The sequence below is a fragment of the Tetranychus urticae genome, chromosome 2 (assembly GCF_039701765.1).
Source record: "Tetranychus urticae isolate SD_2017Ah chromosome 2, NJAU_TeUrti_SD_1.0, whole genome shotgun sequence".
NCBI lineage: Eukaryota > Metazoa > Arthropoda > Arachnida > Trombidiformes > Tetranychidae > Tetranychus > Tetranychus urticae.
Genome location: NC_142959.1, coordinates 12,518,667 through 12,541,677, shown reverse-complemented (window position 1 = coordinate 12,541,677; position 23,011 = coordinate 12,518,667). Strand labels below are relative to the sequence as shown.

The window sequence follows — 23,011 nt, the reverse complement described above, 5'->3', positions numbered from 1 at the left end:
ATCAAAATTCAGTGTTAATCTAAAGTCGCTCAAAAGTTAAGAATTGTTTTCAATCAACTTTTCAATTTGCAAATGAACGTTAAAATGATTGGAAATGGCGAAGGTTTGATCAAGCAAAAGCAATTGCAATTTAGAGATGAATATTTATAAATTTGGATAGTTTGTAAAGTTGATTGAACGCGAAAATGAAGTTAATTGTGAAAGTGCACTTTACTCAACAATCAATTAATGGTAATTTAATTTAATTTAGTTAAATAATTTCTCATAATGATCAATGATAATCATCATCATTATTGTAATCATTAAAACAATGATAATGGGAAACAAATGGCCGTAAGTTAAACTGGACTTGATTGAAGCTTCAATCAATGTTTACATTTTAACCTGCACGTTACACTATTAATCAAGTTGCTTTATTTTCAAGTAAAAAAAACAATTCATGAATATAAATTGAATGTTCATTTAAATGGTCCTTTTCATCATTTCAACTTTTCTCAAATTCATCTTTCCCTATCATTAGAGTTCCAACTGTTATCATGTTTTAACTCAGTTTGAGTATGAGTTTAATGTCAACTTAGGCCATTTTGGATAACATTTGCATTAGTAACTCGGCATTAGTCGAGAATGAAAATTGATTTTCATTTCTCAATTTCATTGTAAAGATCATTTTCGTTACTCTTTTACATCAAATTTTTCTTGTTTTGTAAATAAATGATTCAAATTGTTTGATAAATAAGTCTATTGTTAATTTAATAGATTCTCAATGGTTACCAACTAACAAGTTACAAATAAATTGTTTGTATTTGCTTGAATAGCAAAGTGTAATTTTTACATTAAACATTTGTAAACTGAGGTTGACTTTAATTTGGTAAATTTAAGAGGAAACTGAAAATTTGGACAAAAAAGAAACCAAAGTTTTGACTAGATTTTTTTTTCTTTTATATTTTCATTCTGAATGATTCTGAATGATTTGGAAGAAATTGTTGCTTTTTCTTTTTCTTCTTTTTTCGCCTTCTTTTGGACCATTTTATTCGTTAACTGGTTCAGGTAAAGGTGATGATATTGGTGTTGTTGTTCCACCTGATGATGAAGGGTTTACTGATGAACCTTGATTGGTTGAGATCGTTCGCTGTCTCAGCATATTGAGTGAATCAAAGAGCGCATCACGTTCCTCTTCAACTGACCTTACTCGAGATTCAAGTCGTTTAATGGTCGATTTAAGTGTTTCAATGGATGATTCAAGGGAGTAAACATTTGACTGAGCCACATGAAGTTGATCAAGAAGCTCCATATTTTGACCTTTAAGCAGCTTATTTTCACTCTCAAGTTCAATTAGACGACTGGCAGTGAGTCCAGTTGATTCACTGGAATCAGGCAAGTTGACAGTTTCCGTTGAACTATCAACATAACAAGATTTAGTTGAAACAACTTCAGGTGAAGTTGAAGTAACAACAAGTGGACTTTCAACGGTTATGGAAGCAATTGGTTCACTTGGTGTTGGAGCGGCCAGGGATGCCGGTATAACCAGGGGAACAGTTGATGGACCTTTGTTTGGACTGAGTCTAGGTATTTGAGACAATAAATTACCTGTAGAACCATAGAGTTCAGTTGAGGTAATTGAACCGGTTGAAGATAATGAGGAAACTGTTGAATCTTCTTGAAGTAAATTGTATTCCGTTTCATAAATAATCAATTGTTTACTTATATCACGGGTTAATACTTGATTGAAAACACGCTCCATTTGAATGGGATTCATTGCAGGAATATTATTCTTTAACAATTCCATGATTGTTTCAAAGGATTGGCATGAAAGTATCGCCTCTCTATAGGTGTTCAAAAGGACAGTTGATAATCGAAATATTGCTTCGATTCCATAAAGGAAAAGTATATCTAATTGAAAGAAAAGCAAAGTAAAAGTTAGACAAAAATGACAAAAAGAAACCAGAAAATGAAGCCAAAAACCCAAAAATGAATGAAAAAAGCAAAAGTCTCTTTTAAATGTTTTACCAAAAGCCGTAAGCAATCAATGCAAGGTTACCTTTTGATTGTCATTTTGTTGATCATTAGTTTTATTTTTAACATTTTTCTTGATTACTCTTTGTGGTATGTAAGGTATGTCAACACTGATCAGGAAGATCAGGCCGGGAAAAGGATCAAGATTCTGAAACAATTTTGGTTCATCATTGAATGTAATAAATTTGTTTTTTGCTGCTTTTGGTGGGAACCAAGCCTTAAGGGTTGAATGTAAATAACAAGTATTTATATTTATAATGTCCAAATGTATTTGTGATAAACACAGGTAACAATGATTAACTTGAATATTGTATCAAATTTCCTGCCACGAATTATCGATTTCTTGTCAGGTTAATTATCATGGAAAACAATTAGATAAACTTGAAGCCTCAAGAAACATTTGCTTTTAAACTTATAGCAAAGGTTGCAATTTATTACCAAAGTGAATCTCATCTTTTCAACTTGAAAACTTGACAAGTCGATTCGTTTAAAGAATCAACTTTCAAGATAAATTATTGAAAAATGTTGAGAAAAGATGAAACAATTTGGTAAATCAATCAATTTATTGGTTTAAATTGGTTGGGAGTAAACCATAATTAGTATTGATTCAAAGTAAATCTTTAAATTCATCATCGCATGTTAACTAACATTTCAATTTACTGTGTTCGGTAATGCTTCATGTTTTACCTGATAAATCAAGGATACTTTTTGTTGCCATGATTCTGTCACACCCAAATATATCATCATAATCATCATAATAATCATACTTGATATAAAAAGCAACAATTTGATTACCATTTGTTTGTACTTGAAATGGTTAATAACAAGAACAACTTGTCGAAGGGAAAAACTGGTGAAACGAAAGAGTTGATAGATCAGTTTTTTATCTTCAACAGAATGGAGAGAAAGAAGAAGAAGAAGAAGAAGAAGAAGAAGAAGAAGAAGAAGAAGAAGAAGAAGATGATGATGATGATGATGATGATAAATAACCAACTCTGGTTACTACGCAATTTAGAGCTCAATCAAGATCGCCTTGGGAAGGGAAAAGTTAAATTACGCAAAAATATTCATGTTAACTTGTTGCCAATTGGAATGGGTTGAACAGCAAGAGATTTGTTCATTTCTTTGCAATCAACATTGTTACCTGAATTACCAATCAAAAAATAGATACTCTTAATAATAATAATCAAGGAATGATTGCAACAATTGCTTTAATAACTGTCAACTGTTGCCCATCATCATTACGGATCATTATCAACAGTAAATTCAAAGACTATTTTTAGTCGAGTTATTGAACAAACAAAACAGCCTTTTGGCAAATACAAAAACAATTTCATTTCCAACTTGTATCAATATTGAAGGTAAATCCTTTGCTACCATTTAATTTAGTAAAGTCCATTTTTTAGAAGTTCATTTCAACTTTCAACTTTCGATTTGAAAATGATATAGTTTACACTCTTTTCCGTATCAGGTTAAGAGTTAAGGTAAATATAATAAAACAGTTACGAGTGATTATTTTCAATCGTAATTGTTGCTTGATAATGATATAGTGGCGGCGATGGTTGATACATTTACCGATTGGGTTTAAGGTTAGCCATTGGGTTTACAATTGAAATGTAAATATTAGATGATATGACAGGAAGGAAGCAAATAATGAATGGGAAAAGGTCAGGTCATCGGTAAATGACCTTAAGGATAAAAATAAGTGATCGTTACATTGGCTATACGAGACAGTCAATGGTGTGAATGAAGGAAATGAAAGGAAAAACGAGGAAGCATTTTACAGGTAAAAATGTACACAGAAAGGTTAGGAAGGGAAGAGAGCAAGAAAAATATAAGAAGAAGAAGATGAAGAAGGAAAAGTCTTTATGTTGAAGAGTGATGATAATGGACAAGACGACCAAAGCAAGTTGCTCAACAAAGAACTAGCAAGTTCCCATGTTAACTGATAATAATAGTAAAATGATAATTTTAAACATTGAACAGAAGTTGAGGCCAACAATTTAACCATTGTTAACTCGTACAACAATTATGCTCAAGTTATTGTTAACATTTGTGTTTTCATTTGCCATTCATCATTCAAACTGTACTTTTACATTGTCAAATTGGGTCAACATTGGTTTCCACCTTAATTCAGTAAATGAGCAAATTGTCCATTGGGATCGATGTACCTGTGATTCAACATTGGACTCAACATTTTTTTTGTTTTTTCATCTTTTTTCTGGTTTTTGGTTTTTTGGTTTTTTTGGTTGTTCAACTTACCAAATAGACGAGCCACAAAACCGATTGGAAATTGAGAGGCGAAAAGGGTTAAGAACCATGGAGCTGCGTACAGAGTCGGTGGTATATCATGAGCATCAAAGTGTTCATAAATGTCGTGGTGAAAATCATAGAGAAGTCGGGTTAACTGGTATAACTGCATCTGCAACGAGTTAAGGCAAATTAATATTCATTCAAATGTCAATGTGAATGGTTTATCAGTAAATAATCATGCGAATCACCTTTTACTTTGTTACCTTGTTTACTGACCAATGGTCAACAAAGAAAATGTCTTTTCTCTCTCTTTCACCTTTTCATTCTATTTTTAGATGGTCACTCAAAGGACACTTTTGTGAAACACCTTTTCATTAAGGTCAAGGTGCAAGTCTGATCATTGACCATTCATCATTAAATGTCCATTTTACTACTAAATGTGTGTTGACCCTTTTGCTCAATGGTCAATGAATGGTAAATTCAAACAACAAATAATGGAAAAACAAATTTTCCAAACTTTAATTTCAAATGTAAATCTAAAATCTTGATTCTCTAATATCGCAAACAATTTGCAACTAAATTGCTCATCAATTGACCATTAAAGTTGTTGAACATTTTTCGATTTTTTACAATTCAAGGAAAATCTAAATTACGAAAAAAAGTCAATTTAAATATAAATTGTTGTTTACCTTTTCTGATCTGGTTTCATTTCAAATTAATCAACTTTTTTTGGTAATCAACAAAATCAATAAAATAATCAATTTAAAGGTTTCAATGAGAGTTGTTGGTGAAAAGTTGTATAAAAGATGAAAATTGATGTAAACAAAGTAAACATTTTTTTCAGCAAATAATTGAAATATCATGTAAAGTGCATCTTTAATAAGATGAATCGTAGATTAAAGGTTGATTGTGAAGTCTCATGAAACTGAGAAAATCAAATTAACCTAAAAATTCGAGGTTCGTATGGAATTGAAATTACAATTATTGGCAAAAAAAGGTTTAAACAAAAGTAATAATAGAGTTGAAGAGAAAGTAGTAAATTGAAATAAATAGAAAAATCAATTTTCACTCAAATTTAGGTAAAGGTTATTGATGATTATGATGATAGTAAATGATGATGATGAGATGAAGAAAAGAGGCAAAAATGATTGACCTGTTCAAGATGAAGATAGACAGGTAAAGGTAGGAAATGATGAGAATAAACCTTGAGATGGAAACGCCGAAAGAATGGATTAGCATAATAAAGTGAGCTTTATAATCGCAATTAGCATAATCATTGATATATTAATAATAATAAATCACGCTACTTGATCAGAAATTCATGTTCAGAACCCAAAGAAATTTCAACTAATTTCATTGACAATGAAGAGAAAAAGTTTATCCATTTTTACATCATTTCATCATTTATTAAAGCCCAAGATCGCATTGATTTTATTCATTTTTCAATTAATATTGAGTTTCGATTTGAAGCATTTTTTGATTTTCTTGATCGATTCATGATCGGTTTATCAGCCATTTTCATTGAGAATTTGATTTTTTGGAAAACATTTTCTCATCTTTATTTGGTCATTCGAGTTGAGCTGATATTTGAGATTGATTTGATTCTCGAATTGTTTGAATTGTTTTGAATTGGGTTTGTGACTTACTTGAAGTGCAGACATATCAGGTTTATATTGTCGTCTTAAGCCAAGGTAGAAGAGAAGATATTTCATCATTTCAAATGAATCGTCTTCACTCATCTATTCTCAAGGAAAGAAGTAAAATTTTGATTAATCAACTGTCGCAACTGATCGACTTGGCAACATTTATATTTACATGTAACAAAAGGATTGCGGCAACAAAACTCAATCCTTGACAGTAACCAACTTCAGTATCAAAAAGTGAATATGCTTTAAGCAAATTGAATAGCGACAACTGTCCAGCACCCAAAGGTTGAGCAAAGTAAGGATGTTTAGGAAAGGTTCGACCTGTAATTAGATGAAAATAGCGATTAATTTTTGTTTCAATTAAAAATGCAAATACGAATGATGAAAGTGATGGAAGCAAGAAAAAAGTTGAAACAGTTTTCTGGTTAAATGCAGTAACCCCAACAAGGTTGACTAATTAATAAGAAAAATTTGAAATTTTCTCTCAATTTTATGATCTTTTTTTTGATACAAAGTTATTGAGTTTGCTTCATTTTCACAGGTAAACAGGGTTAAACCAATTTTACAATTTAATGGCAATAATGTTAAGAAATGAATGGATTCATCTTTACAAGTGTCTGACAAGGGGAGGTTTGCAAGAGGAAGAATCATTTGAAGAAGGAAAAAAAACGAGAGATTATTCAGTAAAAAGGAAAACAGGTCTGATAAGAAGATGATGATGATGAAGATAAAAGATTGTCTCTCTTTGCTCGTCAATTTATCAGCTCTGATTGAGCTATAAATCTAAGGCAATTTATCTTCTCCTTTTGGTAGACCAAGGTTAGGTCCTCTTTGCTGGTTCAATTTTCTTGGCGTTTTTTTCTTCTTCTCTCAACTTTCTCATTACTTTTACCAGGAATCTAAAGATGAACACCAGGAATCGGTAAACCGATAAGTCACTGATTAATAGCAACATCACCATCATCATCATCTTTCTTTTTATCATCTCCTTCATAATAAACAACCACTATAATCATTATAATAATCAGTATCATCATCAGAAGCCAAAAGGCAGAAGCATCAGAAACGCAAATCAAACAACACTAGAAGCTTGTTTTAGCTGGAAGCAACATTTTTCTTCTTTATTTTTCTTCTCTCTCTTTCTCCATTATCATTCCATGTACATGATTGGAATATTTAAATGAAATGAACGCTATTCACTGATTAACTGTTGCTCTTGTTGTAGGTCGATTAACCAACGAATCTCAACAACAAATTCAATCAACAATTGAGTTTTACTTTTCTTCTTCTTCTTTTTTTTCTTCATCATGAGACATGAATCAACTTTATCCGATAGTGAATCCAGGCTTATTTGCAATCTTCAAATTACCCTCAATATCATCTTCACCATCAGTTTAAATATCACTTAAACGATAGGAAACTTTGAAACTTTAACTTCATCTGATTGCAAACATCAACAAATATCAAATGTATTTCATTTATTTGGCAATAAAAACAAATCTAACATTTGTGATTTCATTTAATCAACTAATTATGATTTTCAGGATAACCACACACATATACAGATACACACCTTAACACATTTTGTATGAAAAAGGCCATTTTTTCAACTTTACCTTGCAATTATGAGAAAAAGTTACAAATTGAAAAATATAAAAACGCGTAAATTTGCTAATTAATGGTTAGCAATATGAGCAACAAATGTAATCAACTGATTAATAAATTGCTTGAGTTGTTAATTGATCACAAAAACCGCACCCAATGGGAAGAAACAAAAAACGAAGGATTCATCAAAAGATTCACCAAATGAACAAAAATGATGAAAACCGCTGAAAGTGATGAATTGAAAATCGCTCATAATTATCACTTTATTCAACAAAACTTTCATTTGTAGATGCAAATGTTTGATTAAAATGTTAATTTTCGACTTTTAGTCCAATATGAGTTATTGATAGACTTTTTAATCAAATTTAATTTAATCATTTTCTGGTTTGTTAGCAACACTTAATCAAAGCTTCCAATATGTTAACCTCATGTGCCCGGCTTTAATGGGCCAGAAACTCGAGGGAATAAATTTTGATAACTTTTTTGTTGGTTTAATCAAACAATCAACTCTCCCAATTGTTCATAAGTTTGATTAAGAGTCGGTTATGGTGGTGAAGGAGGAGGAACCTGAGGTGGGTTTGAAAAGGCATTTTATTGTTGCTTTGATATTCCTTTAATAATATTATTATCATCATTATTAACATTAAACATTGTATAATAATGTTTCTCATTATATTGAACAATATATATATAGAACCAACAATTAATGTTAATCATTTTGTCTGGTGAGTTAATTGAATTTAAGAGTAAATTTTGGTAACAATTTGTTGCTCTTTCACTTAATCACGATTAAAAATTACGCTTGTTTTTGCCCATTATTAATAACTTTTTTGGTTAACATTGGGTGAGGGTTGGATGGTCAAGAGGAAGGGACTGGGAGGGGTGGGAGGGGTTCACGATTTCATCAGGATGGAAATGCGTGAAACACGCGTTTACGTTTTGATAATTGAATTAAGGAACAGAATGATTATGATGATGATGATAATGATGATGAATGAAAGATTCATCCTTTTACTTGATCGTCTTATGCCACTATCAGTAAAAGCGTCTTTTCACCTCTTTTAGGTTGACTTTTTAATTGAAAACAAATAATGAAATTTCAATTTACTTTATTTCACGGTAAAACAAATGCTGATCATATTATCACATACAATGAATCAATCATGTTTATATTTAAATTTTAAAGGCTAATTTTATTTATAAATTTAATGGTAAAGTACTCAAATCAGGGTTATTACCGTTTACAAATGATTGGCTTCTTAAAGTTCACCTTTTCCATGTTGCAGTTTTTTCAACAAATTTTTTTCGATTTGCTTCTCTCGACTCAAATTCTGATTAATTTGACCAAACATTGAAGTCGAGTTGTTTTGCATTATTGTAACGATAAATTGGTGAGCGAATGCTTTGGTCCAAGAGTTTATTTTCAATGTTGACTAAAGATTCAGTTAACTTGCATCGTCGTTTCAAAGAGACGAGAAATTTTTATTAACTTTTCATTGAAATGGATATTGAAAAGATGCATCAAATAATCTCATTTTTTCGTTAATCGTTACTACGTTCAATTTTATTCTGAATCTTGTCGATTTTGAGTTGTTTTGCAGTGACAAGTTCACTGATGCAGCTAAGAATTACGGGATAACTTGAAAGGTGCGTCTTGAAATTATTAGAATATTTTCTCAGTAAATTTACAGTTCAAGAGTCAATAATTTGGGTAAGTTTGAAAGTTTGTGTTTCAGTTGAGAGAATAGAAAAAATTGTTTATATTCTTGACTTTCCATGATAATTTCAATATTGTCGATCAATCGCTGGATTCAAACTAAACATTTGGTCAATCAACAACTAAGTTACGAAGTTGCTAGCTAGTTAAAATAACTTTTATCTTGAGAAGAGATTTGGTTTTACTGTTTGGGCTTGGATATTATTTTTGCAATTGAATCGATACTTTTTTTCGACTTTTTGATAAGATCGAAACGTTTTCAATGTTCAACTCAATCAAAGAGGGCCGTTTCTCTGATAAATTCTTAGTTCTAGTAGTTCTAGCACTCGGCTGCCTTGTTATTTCGTAAAAATTGATTGAACTTGAGGCAATGGGCTCATGGTGATGAAGAGGTTTGCATTGGAAATTTGATTCCAATGAAATTTTAAAGGAAATTATTTAAGGTTGAATTTGCTATTTATTAAATTGAAATGGATCCTTAAATGATTGGATTATTGAAGTGTAATCAAACAGTGAGAGGTTTTTTTGAAACATTTTGAGTTTCAGTGCAAATCTTACAGATTTGAGATTCATGATGAAAAATATAATTGACGTTAAATATTATAAAGAGTGACAAGTAATCAGTTAATGATAGAATCAGAGTGAAAATTGAATAAAATATCAAATCATGATGAAATGGGTGTTCATCAAGTTGGCTCATCATATTAGGTGTGCATTTAGAGTTAAAGGTAATTTAAATACATTGATATGAAACAAGAACAGGAAAGAGTTTCATTTCAATTTTGAGCTTGAAAATTGAAAGGATTGTTCATCAGATTGTGTCCAGTTGATTTGCGTTTCAGTTTATTAATTTAATATGGAATGGGTTAGGTTCAGGTTAAAGTTAATTGTAACATTTTTGTAATTAAAAAGGGCGTCAAGACGGAATATGATGAGTTAGATGATCATTTTCATTTTGATAATCAGATTACTTTGATTGCCAGCTTAAATAGAGTCAACTTTGAAATCACCTTTAATTGGTCAATCAACTTTTCAACAGATGATATTGAAAACTGGCGATAAAATGATTAAACTTAACCATTTCATAAACGATTCATAAACGGAGTCAAGTTCAAATCAAAGTTGATCAATCAGCAAAAAACTTCAAATCAATAACAAATTTACTTTCAATATTGTCTCGATATCGATGCAAAATAGTTCAATCAGTTCAACATTTGAACGAATTTCGATTTTCAAGAAAAAGAATATTGGAATCAAGTTTAGTGATCAAAGTCTTGTCATTTTGATCAAGACGATTAAACAGCAATTCATCAACATCGTCAGTTTATCTCATAAATCACTATAAACTAGTAATGGTGACATAAAGTTGAGTGCAAGTGAGTTTGTTTTTTGGTGGGAAAAGTGATTGCAAGGAAAGCTGACATTTGGCTTAAAGTGAAACAATAATAGCGATTATATTAATGATAATAATTAAATAAAATATAAAATAAGATATTTAACTAATCTGATGAAAGATGAAAAGCATTTCAATGATTGGGTGTGTTGTCATTTGTGTGCCAAATTCATGTAGAGAGATGTTCAGTTTGATCAGAAAAACGCATTTCTCAAGAAAAAACAAGAAAAGCAAAGAACATCTTAAACATCATATCAACATTATTCATCTTTTTTTTCATTCAATTCACTCGTTTATCCTGTGAAGTATCATCATCATCATCATCATCATCCTTAACAGCAACAACCCAGCCCTTAGATTTCCGTAGAGAAAAAAAAATCATCATCTCTTTATCTTCCTTACGTCTTTCGTTGTGTGAGTGTTGATACATGAGAAGACAAAGCACAGATCAACAACGCCATGCGAACCCAAGCACGGCCCTGAGCCTTGGAATGAGAGAAATGAGAGAAATATTATTAAGAAGAAACTGGCCTCAAGGCAACTAATTTGATGTAATTTAATTTCTCTCTAAGCCTACGTTCATTTGCTTCATCATCATCAATATCTACAGCCAACAAACAAATTCTTGCAAACAAGGTAAGCAAAGTGCATGATTGAAGCTCTCGCTGGTGCAGTGAGTTATCACTACACGCCCTGTTGCTGCAACAGCCACACCCTGTACACACGCATTCAACATCTTATAGCTGTTTCCATGTAAGACGGCGAAAAAGGAAACCCCGGCCCAGGTCAATTTCCTTTTTCATTTTTCTCTCTTTCTCTTTCTTGCCTTTTCTTCAGTTCTTTTCTCTCTCTCTCTCATCATTATCATCTTCATTGGGAAGAGAGAGAAGAAGAAGAACCCAAAAAAAGTAATAATTCAACAAAACCGCAGCCCATCGCTATATAAACACAAAGGCACCATCATCATCATTTCCATCGTTTTGCATCTTGAGCATCATCACTATCAACCTTTGTTAATCATTTTCATCTGTTGAAATGAACAAAAAAAAGAAGATGAAAACGCAATGAAAATGTCCATTTTTGTGTCGCTCTCTCACCTCATCTTCAAGGATATCTACGCATTATTGTCCTTCATTTAAATGGATAAATGATACAAACAAAACCTAATAAAGTCATCGGCCTATTGTAAATTATTATTGAATGCCACTCCCTTTACCTTGTTCAATTATTACCATCAAGGGTAGGACCAGGTATTATTGGGCCAACAAAACAATTTTCAGCTTAAAAACAAAATCCTTCATGTCACCAAATGTTAGGCTTTACCTCGTAACATTTCATTCACAGATTGACAAGGAAACTAATTATTGGACAAAAAAATTGTTGACCGTCTTTTCCCAGACCAACAAATTCGTCCAAACCTTGACTAACCCAAATAAGATCAAAGATCAACTGATCTTGAACTATTTCCCATTATTATTGACAATAAAAGCAACGGTATTGATCACAATAGTATTTGCGGTGAATGTACCTTTCGATTTCGAAAGTTGGATTCACACATTTTAGGGTTGAGTAAAAGTTGAGCTTCAAAAGACAAGGAAAAGTTTCTTACTAAACTCATTTCTAGATTAAGTTGATTTGATTCTAATTTCATTTGGTTAACATGAAAAGTTGAAAAATTTTTTGTTCATTGGTTTGTCATTCGACTTTCGAAGTGAATTTTAAGGCTAATTATTTGCTGTTGAATCATAAAGAGGACAAAAGTGATTAGTTTCGTGTGTGATCATCGAAATGTCCATCTTTTATGAGTTGATCCTGATTACCATTTACTTTGTGTTCAATATTTGAAATTTATTGCTTTCAAACTCTAACCAGCAAGGTGAAACAGAAAGTAAACTTTTTTGTTGCTTCATTTGATTTGTTTTTCAATTATACTTCATTTTTTTGCTACAAAAACAAAACGCAAAATGCAAATGAGCTTCAACAGCATGATTAAATATGTTAAATCATTTAACATACTGATTTTCATTTCATTAAATTGATGCAATTTGCATCAAAATAAATCAATTGCATTGTCTTTTCTTTCACACTAATCAACAAACCAATTGAAATAAATCACTGCAAACCCATTAACTTTCACTGAAAATGCAAAAGAAATCACAATTTCCTTTCATCATTTACTATCGATTACTTTTTCATCTTATTCAATATTCAATTTCATTGTGTTCGTCTTAAGCTTTCCTCAAACCCAATCAAATAGGATTAAAATACCTTAAAAGGCATTTAAATTGTTCATCAAAATGATGAAGTTTAACTGTTATTCAGTGATCAAGTCAACAGTTAGAAAACGAAAAGTCAAATGTCATTTCACACTCGAACCATAAAAAGCTTATGAGCACAAAACATTTTTCAAGCAGATTCTCAATTCCAAAAGCTTTTACCTTTTCTCAATGAATTAGGAAAAAGGGAAATAATGAAACTTTAATGTTGGCTATACAATTATCATGGTGAAAAGATGCAAGATGAAGATGAGAAGATTTCATGAAAGAGGGAAAGAAGAAGATGAAGAAAAAATCAAGTTAAAACTCACCCAAATCAACAAGTATTGCGTGTTGCTGAGCAGTCAATTGTTGAAGTAACTCCCTATAAGGTTTATCTGGGTCAACAGAACCAACATCTTTACATGCATTTGGTATCCGGTTAGTGTGTTTATTGTAACGAGCAATGAATTGCCAGATTTCACCTCGCTTTGATCGAGGAACCCCTAGAAAGTCAATGATGGAAGGCGATCAAGAGGAAGAGTAAAAAAGTGTTCAAAGTGTTTAAAAACAAGGAAAAGTCAATCAAGTGAAAACTCAAAATTACTTTGCATTTCCTCATTGAAATTTCTTCAAGTTCAAACAATCTTTGAAGAACGTCCAAACTTTGGAAATTCAGAGTTTCCTAATTTGTTCTGGACATTGAGGTTTCAATTTGTCAAATTTTCGAAGCTTGTTTGAGTTTGAAAAATTCAAGTTTCTAAAGTTTTCGATTTTGCATTTGATTAAACTTTCAAAGTTTGTGTTCGAGTTTATTTTTGGATTTATGAGTTTTTAGAGAGTCTTTAGTCTAGAACTTTTTAAATGAGTTTATGATTTACCTTTCTTGATTCCTTCCTTTAACTGGAATTCAAGTGTAGAATCATTAAAATCTTGTTTCAGTATTTCATCCCACATTTTCGACGTCTCCTTAAGACATGGTGTAATCTCCTCATAATCAAGTGTAATCTGTTCATTTCGTACATTAGAATGTTCGGGAATTGAAATGCTTCCGGATATGGTTGAGGCTCGAGCTCGGGTTTCCGTGTGTTCACTTTTACCCTTTGAGGGACTATAATATTGTGCAATTGAAGGTGATCCGGTTCGCTATTGTTCAGTTCATCAATCAATCAACATGAGAAAAGAAGAAAATTGTTAGAATAAAAATATCATTTTAAAGTAAAAAAATTGAATCGATATAAAATTATTGAAAGTTTTTCAGGGAATTGATGATAAAATTGATAATAATTTAGCAACAGTCTTTTTGATACAATAAAATCACTTTACAATATTTGTTAATGTTCAATGGAATCAAATAAATTTTCATTAAAAGCAAAGAATGGATTGAACAAATTTGTTCATTATTGAATAAATTGAATGAAAAAATGAACAATTAACAGGCGAAATTGAAATTTTCATGTTTTACAATTTCTAAAAATGAAACATTTTGTAGTAAAATTAATTGTCCATTAAAATGGTGAAAGATTTCGAGATGAAAAGCAGACCAATTTGGACAGTTAATCATAATTAGTACTTTAGTGATTCAATCATTGATTAGTTATGATATTTTAAGCTTTACCTTGAAGCTAAAGCTTTTGTTAGGTTGTATTATGAAAGATTATCTGAACATTTTTGTCGATTTATGAAAATGATAAAATATTTTCGCTTTTATTCTCATATTTTTTTCTGTCAATTTCAGAAAAATTTTAAAGTCATCAGAGTTATTCAGATAAAAGAGGAATAACGAAGGTAAAGATGAATGGAAGAGAGAAAGAAGAAGAAGAAAATGCAGAATATCTCAGCATGAAACTTGAAGATGAAGATGATGATAGTTGATGGTTGATGATAAAGAAGATGATAATCAAGGTATAGGAGGGAATCAGTTGAATCAACAGGAGGGATACTTGATGAGATATGGGCATCATCATGATAATCATCAGTTGCATCATGAAAAAACTGACCGATTGTTGTGATCAATAGTTGGTCAAGAAATGAGTGAAGCATTTTGTTTCTCCACTCAATTATCATGGCCATGATTGTGTGAGTTTTTGTTTTTCTGTTTATTTTTTCTTGCCTGTTTAACGGCGACTAAAAAATGAACAAGTAAACATTGATTCTCATATGATTAGATGCATGATAAGGTAAGATAAAGACTTGAGCATAAGGCAACAAAAGGCGACATAATGTTGATGTAGCAAAGTTACACGCGTAAACAAACACGCAACAAGTGACATCAAACAGGAATGAAACTGACAACAGCAAGTGAAGCTGAATTTACTGATGGATTAAAAAGGTTGTAAGGTTAATCCAAGGAAAGGTTGATGGTAAGCAAGAAACTGCATTTAATCTCAAATCAAATGGAATCAGCTTTTATGACTTTTGAATAACTTTTCACCAACTACTTGTTAGATAATCAGGCAACTTAAATCTCATTGATTGGTCAGCTTTGTGTTTTTTTAGGATAAATTCAATTACATGGAATGGTGTAATTAAGAGTAAAACGATGGAAAAGGTAAACTCATTGATTGGTACCAAAAAGTTGGGAAAAAAGGTAAAGATAAAGGTTAAGATAGAGACTTGTTATTGTGACGGTTTGGCTGGAAAAGGATGTGTCCCACTGATTCCAACGATTCTTATCAGAGTAACATTTTTCAACCAAATATGTTCCATGTTAGCCCACCCTAAAGTAGCTTTATGCTGGTCAAGCAGCTTCTGAATAAATTTTTACTTTTATTAATACAATATTTTACCTTTTTTGACTGTTATGAGAAGAAATGGGAAAAAAGTAAATCTCAATTTTCATGATCACCATTTCAATGAGTTTTAATGCTTCAGCATTTCTAGCCTTTTTGGATGACTTTTATCAACTTGAGATTGAAACCAACATTGAGTTTATATTTTGGTTTGCTATTGATATTGATTGGTAATGTTTTTGCCTTTTTTTAATGCTTTTTTTTGGGTTGTTTTAACCATTTGCATTTTCAATTGAGAAATGATAAATTGGTGGAAAAGTGGAAAATGTTAATTATTAAGGCTTTTTGATGACAATGATGATCAAGTAAGGAAAAGGTAAAAATTATGAAAAGATATCAATCAAATGGTTTGGGCGCCAATGTCGGTGAACCCAAACAAAAATTGAAATAACCTAAAAAAAGTGAAAAACTATCATCAGTTCAACGGACTGATATTTTCCCTTAGTCAATGTTACCTTTGCACGTTTTTACCTTAATTTTTTCACGCTTGGCTTCAATTACCTTTACGTTTTTGTGTTGCTTCATGATATTACGCTATTTTACTGATTACAAAGTTGCTGCGAAAGTTGAACATTTTACAAGTTTACTAATACATTTTCATAACGATCTTGATAGCAAACAAGCTCAAATTACAAATGTTATTCATTGGTAACAGGTTAACCTTTAAGTAAAAGTTGTTTAAGTGTAAAAAAGTAAATCATTTGGTGCAAATATTCACATTTACTCACAATCAATTTCGATCTTTTTTGATCGTCAAAGTCGATAAAATATTGGACCAAAAATCAAGTCAAAAGTTTAACTCATTGAGAGCTGATTAATGTTTATAACAATTTTTCATTACACTGAACCAATAAATGCTCAAGTTCATTTGAAACAATTTTTCCATTGAATCCTTTTCCATGGTTTTTGCTGTTCAACAATGTATCGACAGATTTTTCAAGTCAACATTTGAGATGATTTACAATCATTGACTTTTGAACCATCTTAATGTTAAAGGGTTGAGTAAGTTTTGAATTAAACTTGTTTTTCTCGTTGATGATTCGGGTCTTTTTGCTGTCTATTGGTTCAATTATGATGAAAACCTAATGATTATTTTAACAGGCTTTTCATTTCAAAGTTGATCTGATTTTAATAAGCATCCAAGAGTTGAAAATGATAGTTGATTGCAAGTGAAAAGCTTATTGATATCAATAGTTTGAGGTTAAAATTGTGTCTTGGACTTGAACAGAGAAACGGGAAAACCAAAGAAACGTTCAACATTTAAAGTGTGATACTGACTCGATCAACTAATTAGACCGCAACAACTCGAAGCAATGTCAAGAACAATTGTTGAAATATTGAAAGTCTCAGACTAAGCAATGTGTAAATATTGGTAAATGTTTGAAGGATAAGCTTTTGCTTTACGCTTCAAATGGAAAGCCATTTTTAATATAATTTTTTGCTTCACTTGAATTCCTTCCTTTTCTTGCCTTTCTGATTAAAGATAAATCAATCTGCCAACTAACCTGCACAGTGACCAAATTATTTTTAGCAAAACACAACTTTGTGTCTCTCACAGATGTACATTATTGGGCATTAAGATGAGTTTTATGTTTGGGTAAAGACATTTTCAAAAGAATCTAAGGTTTGTTACCGGGCGTGGTTGGGAGGGTAACTCAAGGGATTTAGGGGTCTCTCAAAAAAACAAGGTGGTGATTGAGTGTACATGTGAGGGGAAGATGGAGCAAGGGAAAGATGGCGAGTGAGTGAGGAAGGATAAAGATGAGGAACAAGTGGCAATGAGAGGAGAGAAAAGCAATAACAAGTCGTAAATAAGAAAAGATAAACTCACAGATGTAACTTGATATTTGATATTCGACCTCAGATTTTTCTCTTTCTCTTCTTTTTTTCCTCTTCTTCTTCTACCTCCACCCCTTGCTATCTTCATCGTCATCATTATTATCATTTTCCTATCCTGATCTTCAACTCTCACAGCAATCTAGACAATCGTATTATTAACTAAATTCATTGAAATTAAAGGAGAGGCACACAACGGATTAAATTAAATTAATAGAGGCTTTATAGCGTCGTGATAAGCCTTGAGCAGAATCGCATTTTTTTATTTCATTTACTGTACAACCGAAGTGAGATGTTTAAATTTTTCATCTTCTTCATCTTCTTCTTCTTCTTCATCCTTTTCTTTCTGAACATTTTTACGTTTCTCTTCCCTTTACTCTTCTTTTTTCACTCAGTTTTTTAACGATATCAGAACGATCAGCAATAATCTGAGGTTGAACCAAAATTCAAGAAGCTCTCATAACGTTTTGATGGTTAACTATCGTTGTTATCATCGTCTTGTTATTGGCTATTCATGAGATCGCATTTCAGTTTGAGTTTGACTTTTTGTTTGCTCTTCTTTTACCTTTCTTTTTCTTGATGCTTCTCATTTTTTTCCTCTCCTTCATGCTAACACAGTATGAATTTCATTCTGTGATTGATGTGTGATTAAATAAGCATCTAAATGATGATGATAAATAAAAAAATGTGTGTTTATGAGAAGGAAGAAGCTGATAAGTTTGAAATATATAGAGGATATTAAGAGGAGGAGGAAGAAAGGTAAATCTAAATTGTTCATCAAGACTGGTTATAAAAAAAACAAAATTTGGTAATCATCATGATTATGGGTTAGCAACATGATTAAGTGAACTCAACTACAAACAAGAATTAATCAATTAATGTATTCATCTTTGAATATCAATGAGAACATTAAAGGTAATAGTTTTACCCCTTTTTTGTTACATTTTCATGAAATATGATTCTTACATTTGGATAAAGTTATGATTGATTTGATATTTGATTAAGAGTGTAAAAAATGGATTAAAATTGAAAAATGTTTGAATGTTGGATTTGAAAAAAGGCTCATTTTTTGTCATGAAGCAAGATTTTTGTGTGAAAAAAAGGTAAATTTTTTGCGTATGAAAAGGCGAGTTAATTACATTTTCTTGGTAGTTCAACTAATCACTTGTTGACAATTGTTTAAACCTGTTGCATATCATGGAGAGGGATTGAATTTTGTTGAGTATAAAAACGAGGGTTGAAAGGAGCGATTGGTTTGTTAGGTTAGTTGAATGGCAATTTTGTTTTGGTTATTGAATGGGAAAAAAAAGGTTGAAGGAAAAATGATAATTCACTCGATTGTCAATTGGATTGTCAGTATATATAGCTGTAAGGCTTAATTACATTTTTAAATGTTTGCTTCGTTAACATGACATTTCGGTGTTTGTGGGAGACAATAAGTCAATGTCACAGTCGTTTCATGTTGAATCTACATTTTTTGTTCATGTTTTCATGTCCAACAAATGTTGCTAGAGAAGGCAAGTGAAAGATATGATGATAGAAGGAAATGAAGGTGAGAAGATAAGAAAATTACCTTCAATACCACACCCTGAAACTAATAAAAACTTGAGTTGACAAAAGTAGCAAAAAATGAGGTAAAAAAGGTTTATAAAAATAAGGGAAAATTATCATTGATGGAGTTGATTAACTGACGACGCTGTTGATGTTTGCTTGTTTTCCGTGAGATTATAATTTTCAATAGTTTCTCAAGGTATATCAAGAGGCCCGGTTGAACAATTGAAATAAATAACATTTTAACAAATTAATTTAATTGATGAATGGTTTGAATCAACTTGCAATTAAAGTAACAGGTTATAAATAATTTCAAGTAATTATCAGCTGGTTACACCATTTGGAAAATTGGCGCTCTTTTAGTATAATGGCTCCATCTATTGTTACACATAATAGTTTACTTTTTGTTCAAGTTTGCTTTTAGCTTTCAGAACTGATTACCAAATTGAAAATTTCAATTCGGTAATCATTATGTGATAATGAAACAATTTAAACAAGTTTATAAAGCTATATTCTCTAATTTGAATTTAAGTTTACATACCTGTTTAGATAGGAACTTGAGTAATGTTCTGTGCTTGTTTCTAACTTTTTTCATGTTTCTCTTTGACATGGGATATTTTCTTGATTCATTTATTGTCAACTCAAAATTATTTTATTTTGTGTATTGTTCAACAGTTCTTATTCATTCTTTGTGGTGAAAATTGTGTTATTTTTTGTGCTTTGTACCAGTCAGTTAAACTATTGGTTACTGTTATTCAAAAAGGTGGATATGTTTTCTGCAACTTTTGCTTATTATTATCAATTTGTAAATTCAAACTCGAATGGGACACATTTAAGTAAGCAATTACAACTTTGGGTGTAAAATTAAAGTGATTGACAGAATGGCGAGTTTTTAATGGTTAAATAAATTTCAACATACCTTTAAAATGGTTTCAAGGGAACTTGATAACGATTTGCGTGCCTTTTGCTTCAAATTGTCTAAAGTTGAAATGGAATTACGTTTTTCATCTTTACCATTATGATTATGGTTTTGCTGTTTACGTTCGGACATCCTGCGAAGAAGGCCCATGATAATTCTATTCTGCTCATCAATAGATGATACCTGACTTCCTTCGTACTTCGACATGATTTCATTTTTATCGGCATCTGGGAGAGAATCAAGACGCTCCAGAATAACTGTTTGAGCCTTTTTGGCTGACAAATTTTCAACATCCATGCAAAGTCGATGGAACCATTGCATTGGACATGCTTCACAAATAATGATGGACTTATTTTTATTGACTTGACATGCATGATGAGCATTGTGGAAAGCTTGTTTCAGAGTATGCATAATCTCGTTGACCAGTTTATCTGTCTGACAACGGAAAACGTATCCTACGTAGCTTTCACTTGGATAATAAGAAGGTTCTCGACAAATAAAGCCGAAGTGATCCATATATTTAACTCCCTGGGAGCAATGAGACACATAGTTAAATGTTTTATTGAATAATATTTGCTGTAGATCAGGACTTATCAAGCAAATTGCAAGCCTTCCAATGAGAAAAAGCATCGTGCGATTCTGGAATTTGGATGATTGACGATTTCGCCGTAGATCGCTGGCACCTCCACTGGTTCTAGTTCTGCAAGGCAGGGAAACTTGTTTTTCCGTTGATAATTTACGAACTGCACTGTTAACACTTGGAGTTAACGAAGTACTTGAAACACTATCTGGAGCTGGAGCGAGAGGATGAGTGAGTGATGCGTCTAATAAAAATGAGGAAGGTGAAGGTACTCTTGTTATCGTCGAAGTCTCTTTCTCATTAATGGCGGTTGGTGATACCTTCAATTCATTTTTAACAGGCAATGATGCGTCAGGTTTAAACATTACATCAGGATTATTTGGAGATTGTATTGGTGACAATGATTCCTGAGTTTGTTTTGAACAAACCTCAAGATCACGTAGTATCGACGCTCTTCCTTGTTCATCCAAAGATTGAGTATTAGTAATTAAAGAGGTTGATGGGAGATGAAGACTGGTACCACTGGTTCCAAATATTCCTCCGATTCCAGAAGCAGTACTGGCACTTGATTCTGGCCTCGAATTATTAAAACTATCATCCATTGACTCACGGCCTTCATCACTAAAAACTGAATCCTTTTCATCACTATGAGTACATGTTATCGTTACCGGGTGGCTCGGTAAGCTACTTGTAGCATTTTTTAAAGAAATGTTTATTTCTTCTCTAGGACTTTCTTCGTCAAATGTTTCCTTATATTCTTTACAAGTTGTCAAAGAAGAAATACTTCGAGGTCTTTGCATGCCCAATTCATTGGCTATCGAGGCTGTTGTTGTCGGAGATGAAGATAACGATAATGAAGATGCATCAGGTCCATCATTGAGAGGTGTTGGGGTCAGTGAATTTTCACTTTCACTGCGATCAGACTGCTGTTGGTTATTAGATCTATTGTCATCAATATTGCTAAATTTTACTTTAGCTGGGTTAATAGTGCGGAAGCTTTCAACAGCATCATCTATGAAACTTGGAGGAGCTCTTTTTGTATAAACCTAACGAAGAAAATCATTGGTGAGAATTGAAAAGAATATAAAATTAGAAATGATTTTATTTAGCAATTTATGAATAGTATTGAACATAAGTTACAAGAATAAGATAAAATCGACATTTACCTTTATTTTTCCAACGTACATAACTTCAAATTGCTGTGAATTACTTAGTATATTATCTAGACTAGAACTTCCAGTTCGCTGTAATAAATTAGAACCATTATTCAGATTTATATAATTGCAATGAAATTTCAGCTGAAACAAAGTACAATATTTACATGGATGTATAATAAGATTGGAAAGTTACCTGAGTATTGGTGGTAAAAGCGAACATTCTTGATCGGAAAAGAGATGAACGCCAATCACAAAGAAAAGTTTAAAAGAAATAACGTTGGTCTGAAGGGTACAAGGAAGCAAAAACCATCAGCAGGATTCAAACTACATAACTGTATTCATTTGAAGGGTAGAGTAGCTCTACTAGAGTTACCCAAGATCAAAGAGGGTAAAGACTATTTTTACAAAGGAGTTATCTCCTTGGATTCGATTCTTTCATAATTGATCCTCGATTTCATTGGATGAACAGCATCTGGCGGTAGTTTTGTTTTGCACTTTAGTTGATTCTGATCACAATTATATTTATAATTACTGATGTAATTGCAATACTTAAATGCTGGTGAGATATTGAAGGGGATTTTCAGACCATATTTGTATTTTCCTTTCATCAACCTCCTTCTGTCCCAGCAAACCTTCAATTTTTCAGTCAAATGCTGAATTTTGCACACAAGTTAAATTAGATCATTACCTAAATTATTAAGGTTAAATAACATTCATCGTTTAAACCTTTGTCACATTTAATGTTTCATGATGTTTTGTGATGATTCAACAGAAAAATGTCATTTTAACTAATCAAGCAGTAGTCTATTAAAGAGTTTTTATCATGATTGTATTACGATTTCGGGACTATTGGGTTCACTTTACAATTTTTCTGCCAATAAATTCTGAATTCATTCGTTTTCATGCTTAGATTTCTGGTTTAATGATAAATTTGTTAACCAGTAGATTCATCCAACATTATACTACGATAATTTATTTATCATTTGCACCATGTGAAGGTAAACTGAATGAATTCAGAATTTATATGAAGACAAATTGTATTGTAAACACAATTCAGTAGACCCTCGATTTTTTATCGAAATTGAGCGAAGAAAATCATGACAGCGCCATCTAGCTGTGTGATAAAGGATTATGAACCACATTAAAGCTTTTTTTGTTTGTTTGATGTAGTTTTTCAATAGATGGCTCTTTTTTGAGAAAAATCGAGGGTCTACTGAAGTCCCAAAATCGTAATAAAATGACGAAAACCCTTCTATATGCTTTTGCTTGATTAGTTGAGATTTGTTAGTTGAAT

The 23,011-nt window shown here is 31.7% G+C and overlaps 1 protein-coding gene and 1 long non-coding RNA gene across 2 annotated transcripts; both read right to left on the bottom strand.

The window, feature by feature from the left end:
* Window positions 1-724: 724 nt before the first annotated feature.
* Window positions 725-22,088, bottom strand: plx (PTB_TBC1D1_like and TBC domain-containing protein plx). Its single transcript, XM_015929252.3, has 9 exons — window positions 21,911-22,088; window positions 21,727-21,804; window positions 19,981-21,606; window positions 13,764-14,028; window positions 13,215-13,388; window positions 6,082-6,233; window positions 5,913-6,005; window positions 4,276-4,435; window positions 725-1,890 (listed from the first exon to the last, which is right to left on the bottom strand). The coding sequence occupies exons 1-9, from the start codon at window positions 21,935-21,937 to the stop codon at window positions 1,028-1,030; spliced, it is 3,438 nt and encodes a 1,145-aa protein (XP_015784738.1). The 5' UTR covers window positions 21,938-22,088; the 3' UTR covers window positions 725-1,027.
* Window positions 17,756-19,967, bottom strand: LOC149093909 (uncharacterized). Its single transcript, XR_016198882.1, has 2 exons — window positions 18,894-19,967; window positions 17,756-18,170 (listed from the first exon to the last, which is right to left on the bottom strand). It is a non-coding gene; the product is annotated as an uncharacterized LOC149093909 (long non-coding RNA).
* Window positions 22,089-23,011: the final 923 nt, after the last annotated feature.

What these genes read in the sequence shown, in the direction of transcription:
- plx (XM_015929252.3), bottom strand. Translation starts at nt 21,937, where the DNA reads ATGTTCGCTTTTACCACCAATACTCAG. An exon ending in CGCAATACTTGTTGATTTGG is followed by an intron (nt 6,234 to 13,214) that starts GTGAGTTTTAAC and finishes ATCTAATTACAG; the next exon opens with GTCGAACCTTTCCTAAACAT. An exon ending in CTGATATGTCTGCACTTCAA is followed by an intron (nt 4,436 to 5,912) that starts GTAAGTCACAAA and finishes AACTCGTTGCAG; the next exon opens with ATGCAGTTATACCAGTTAAC.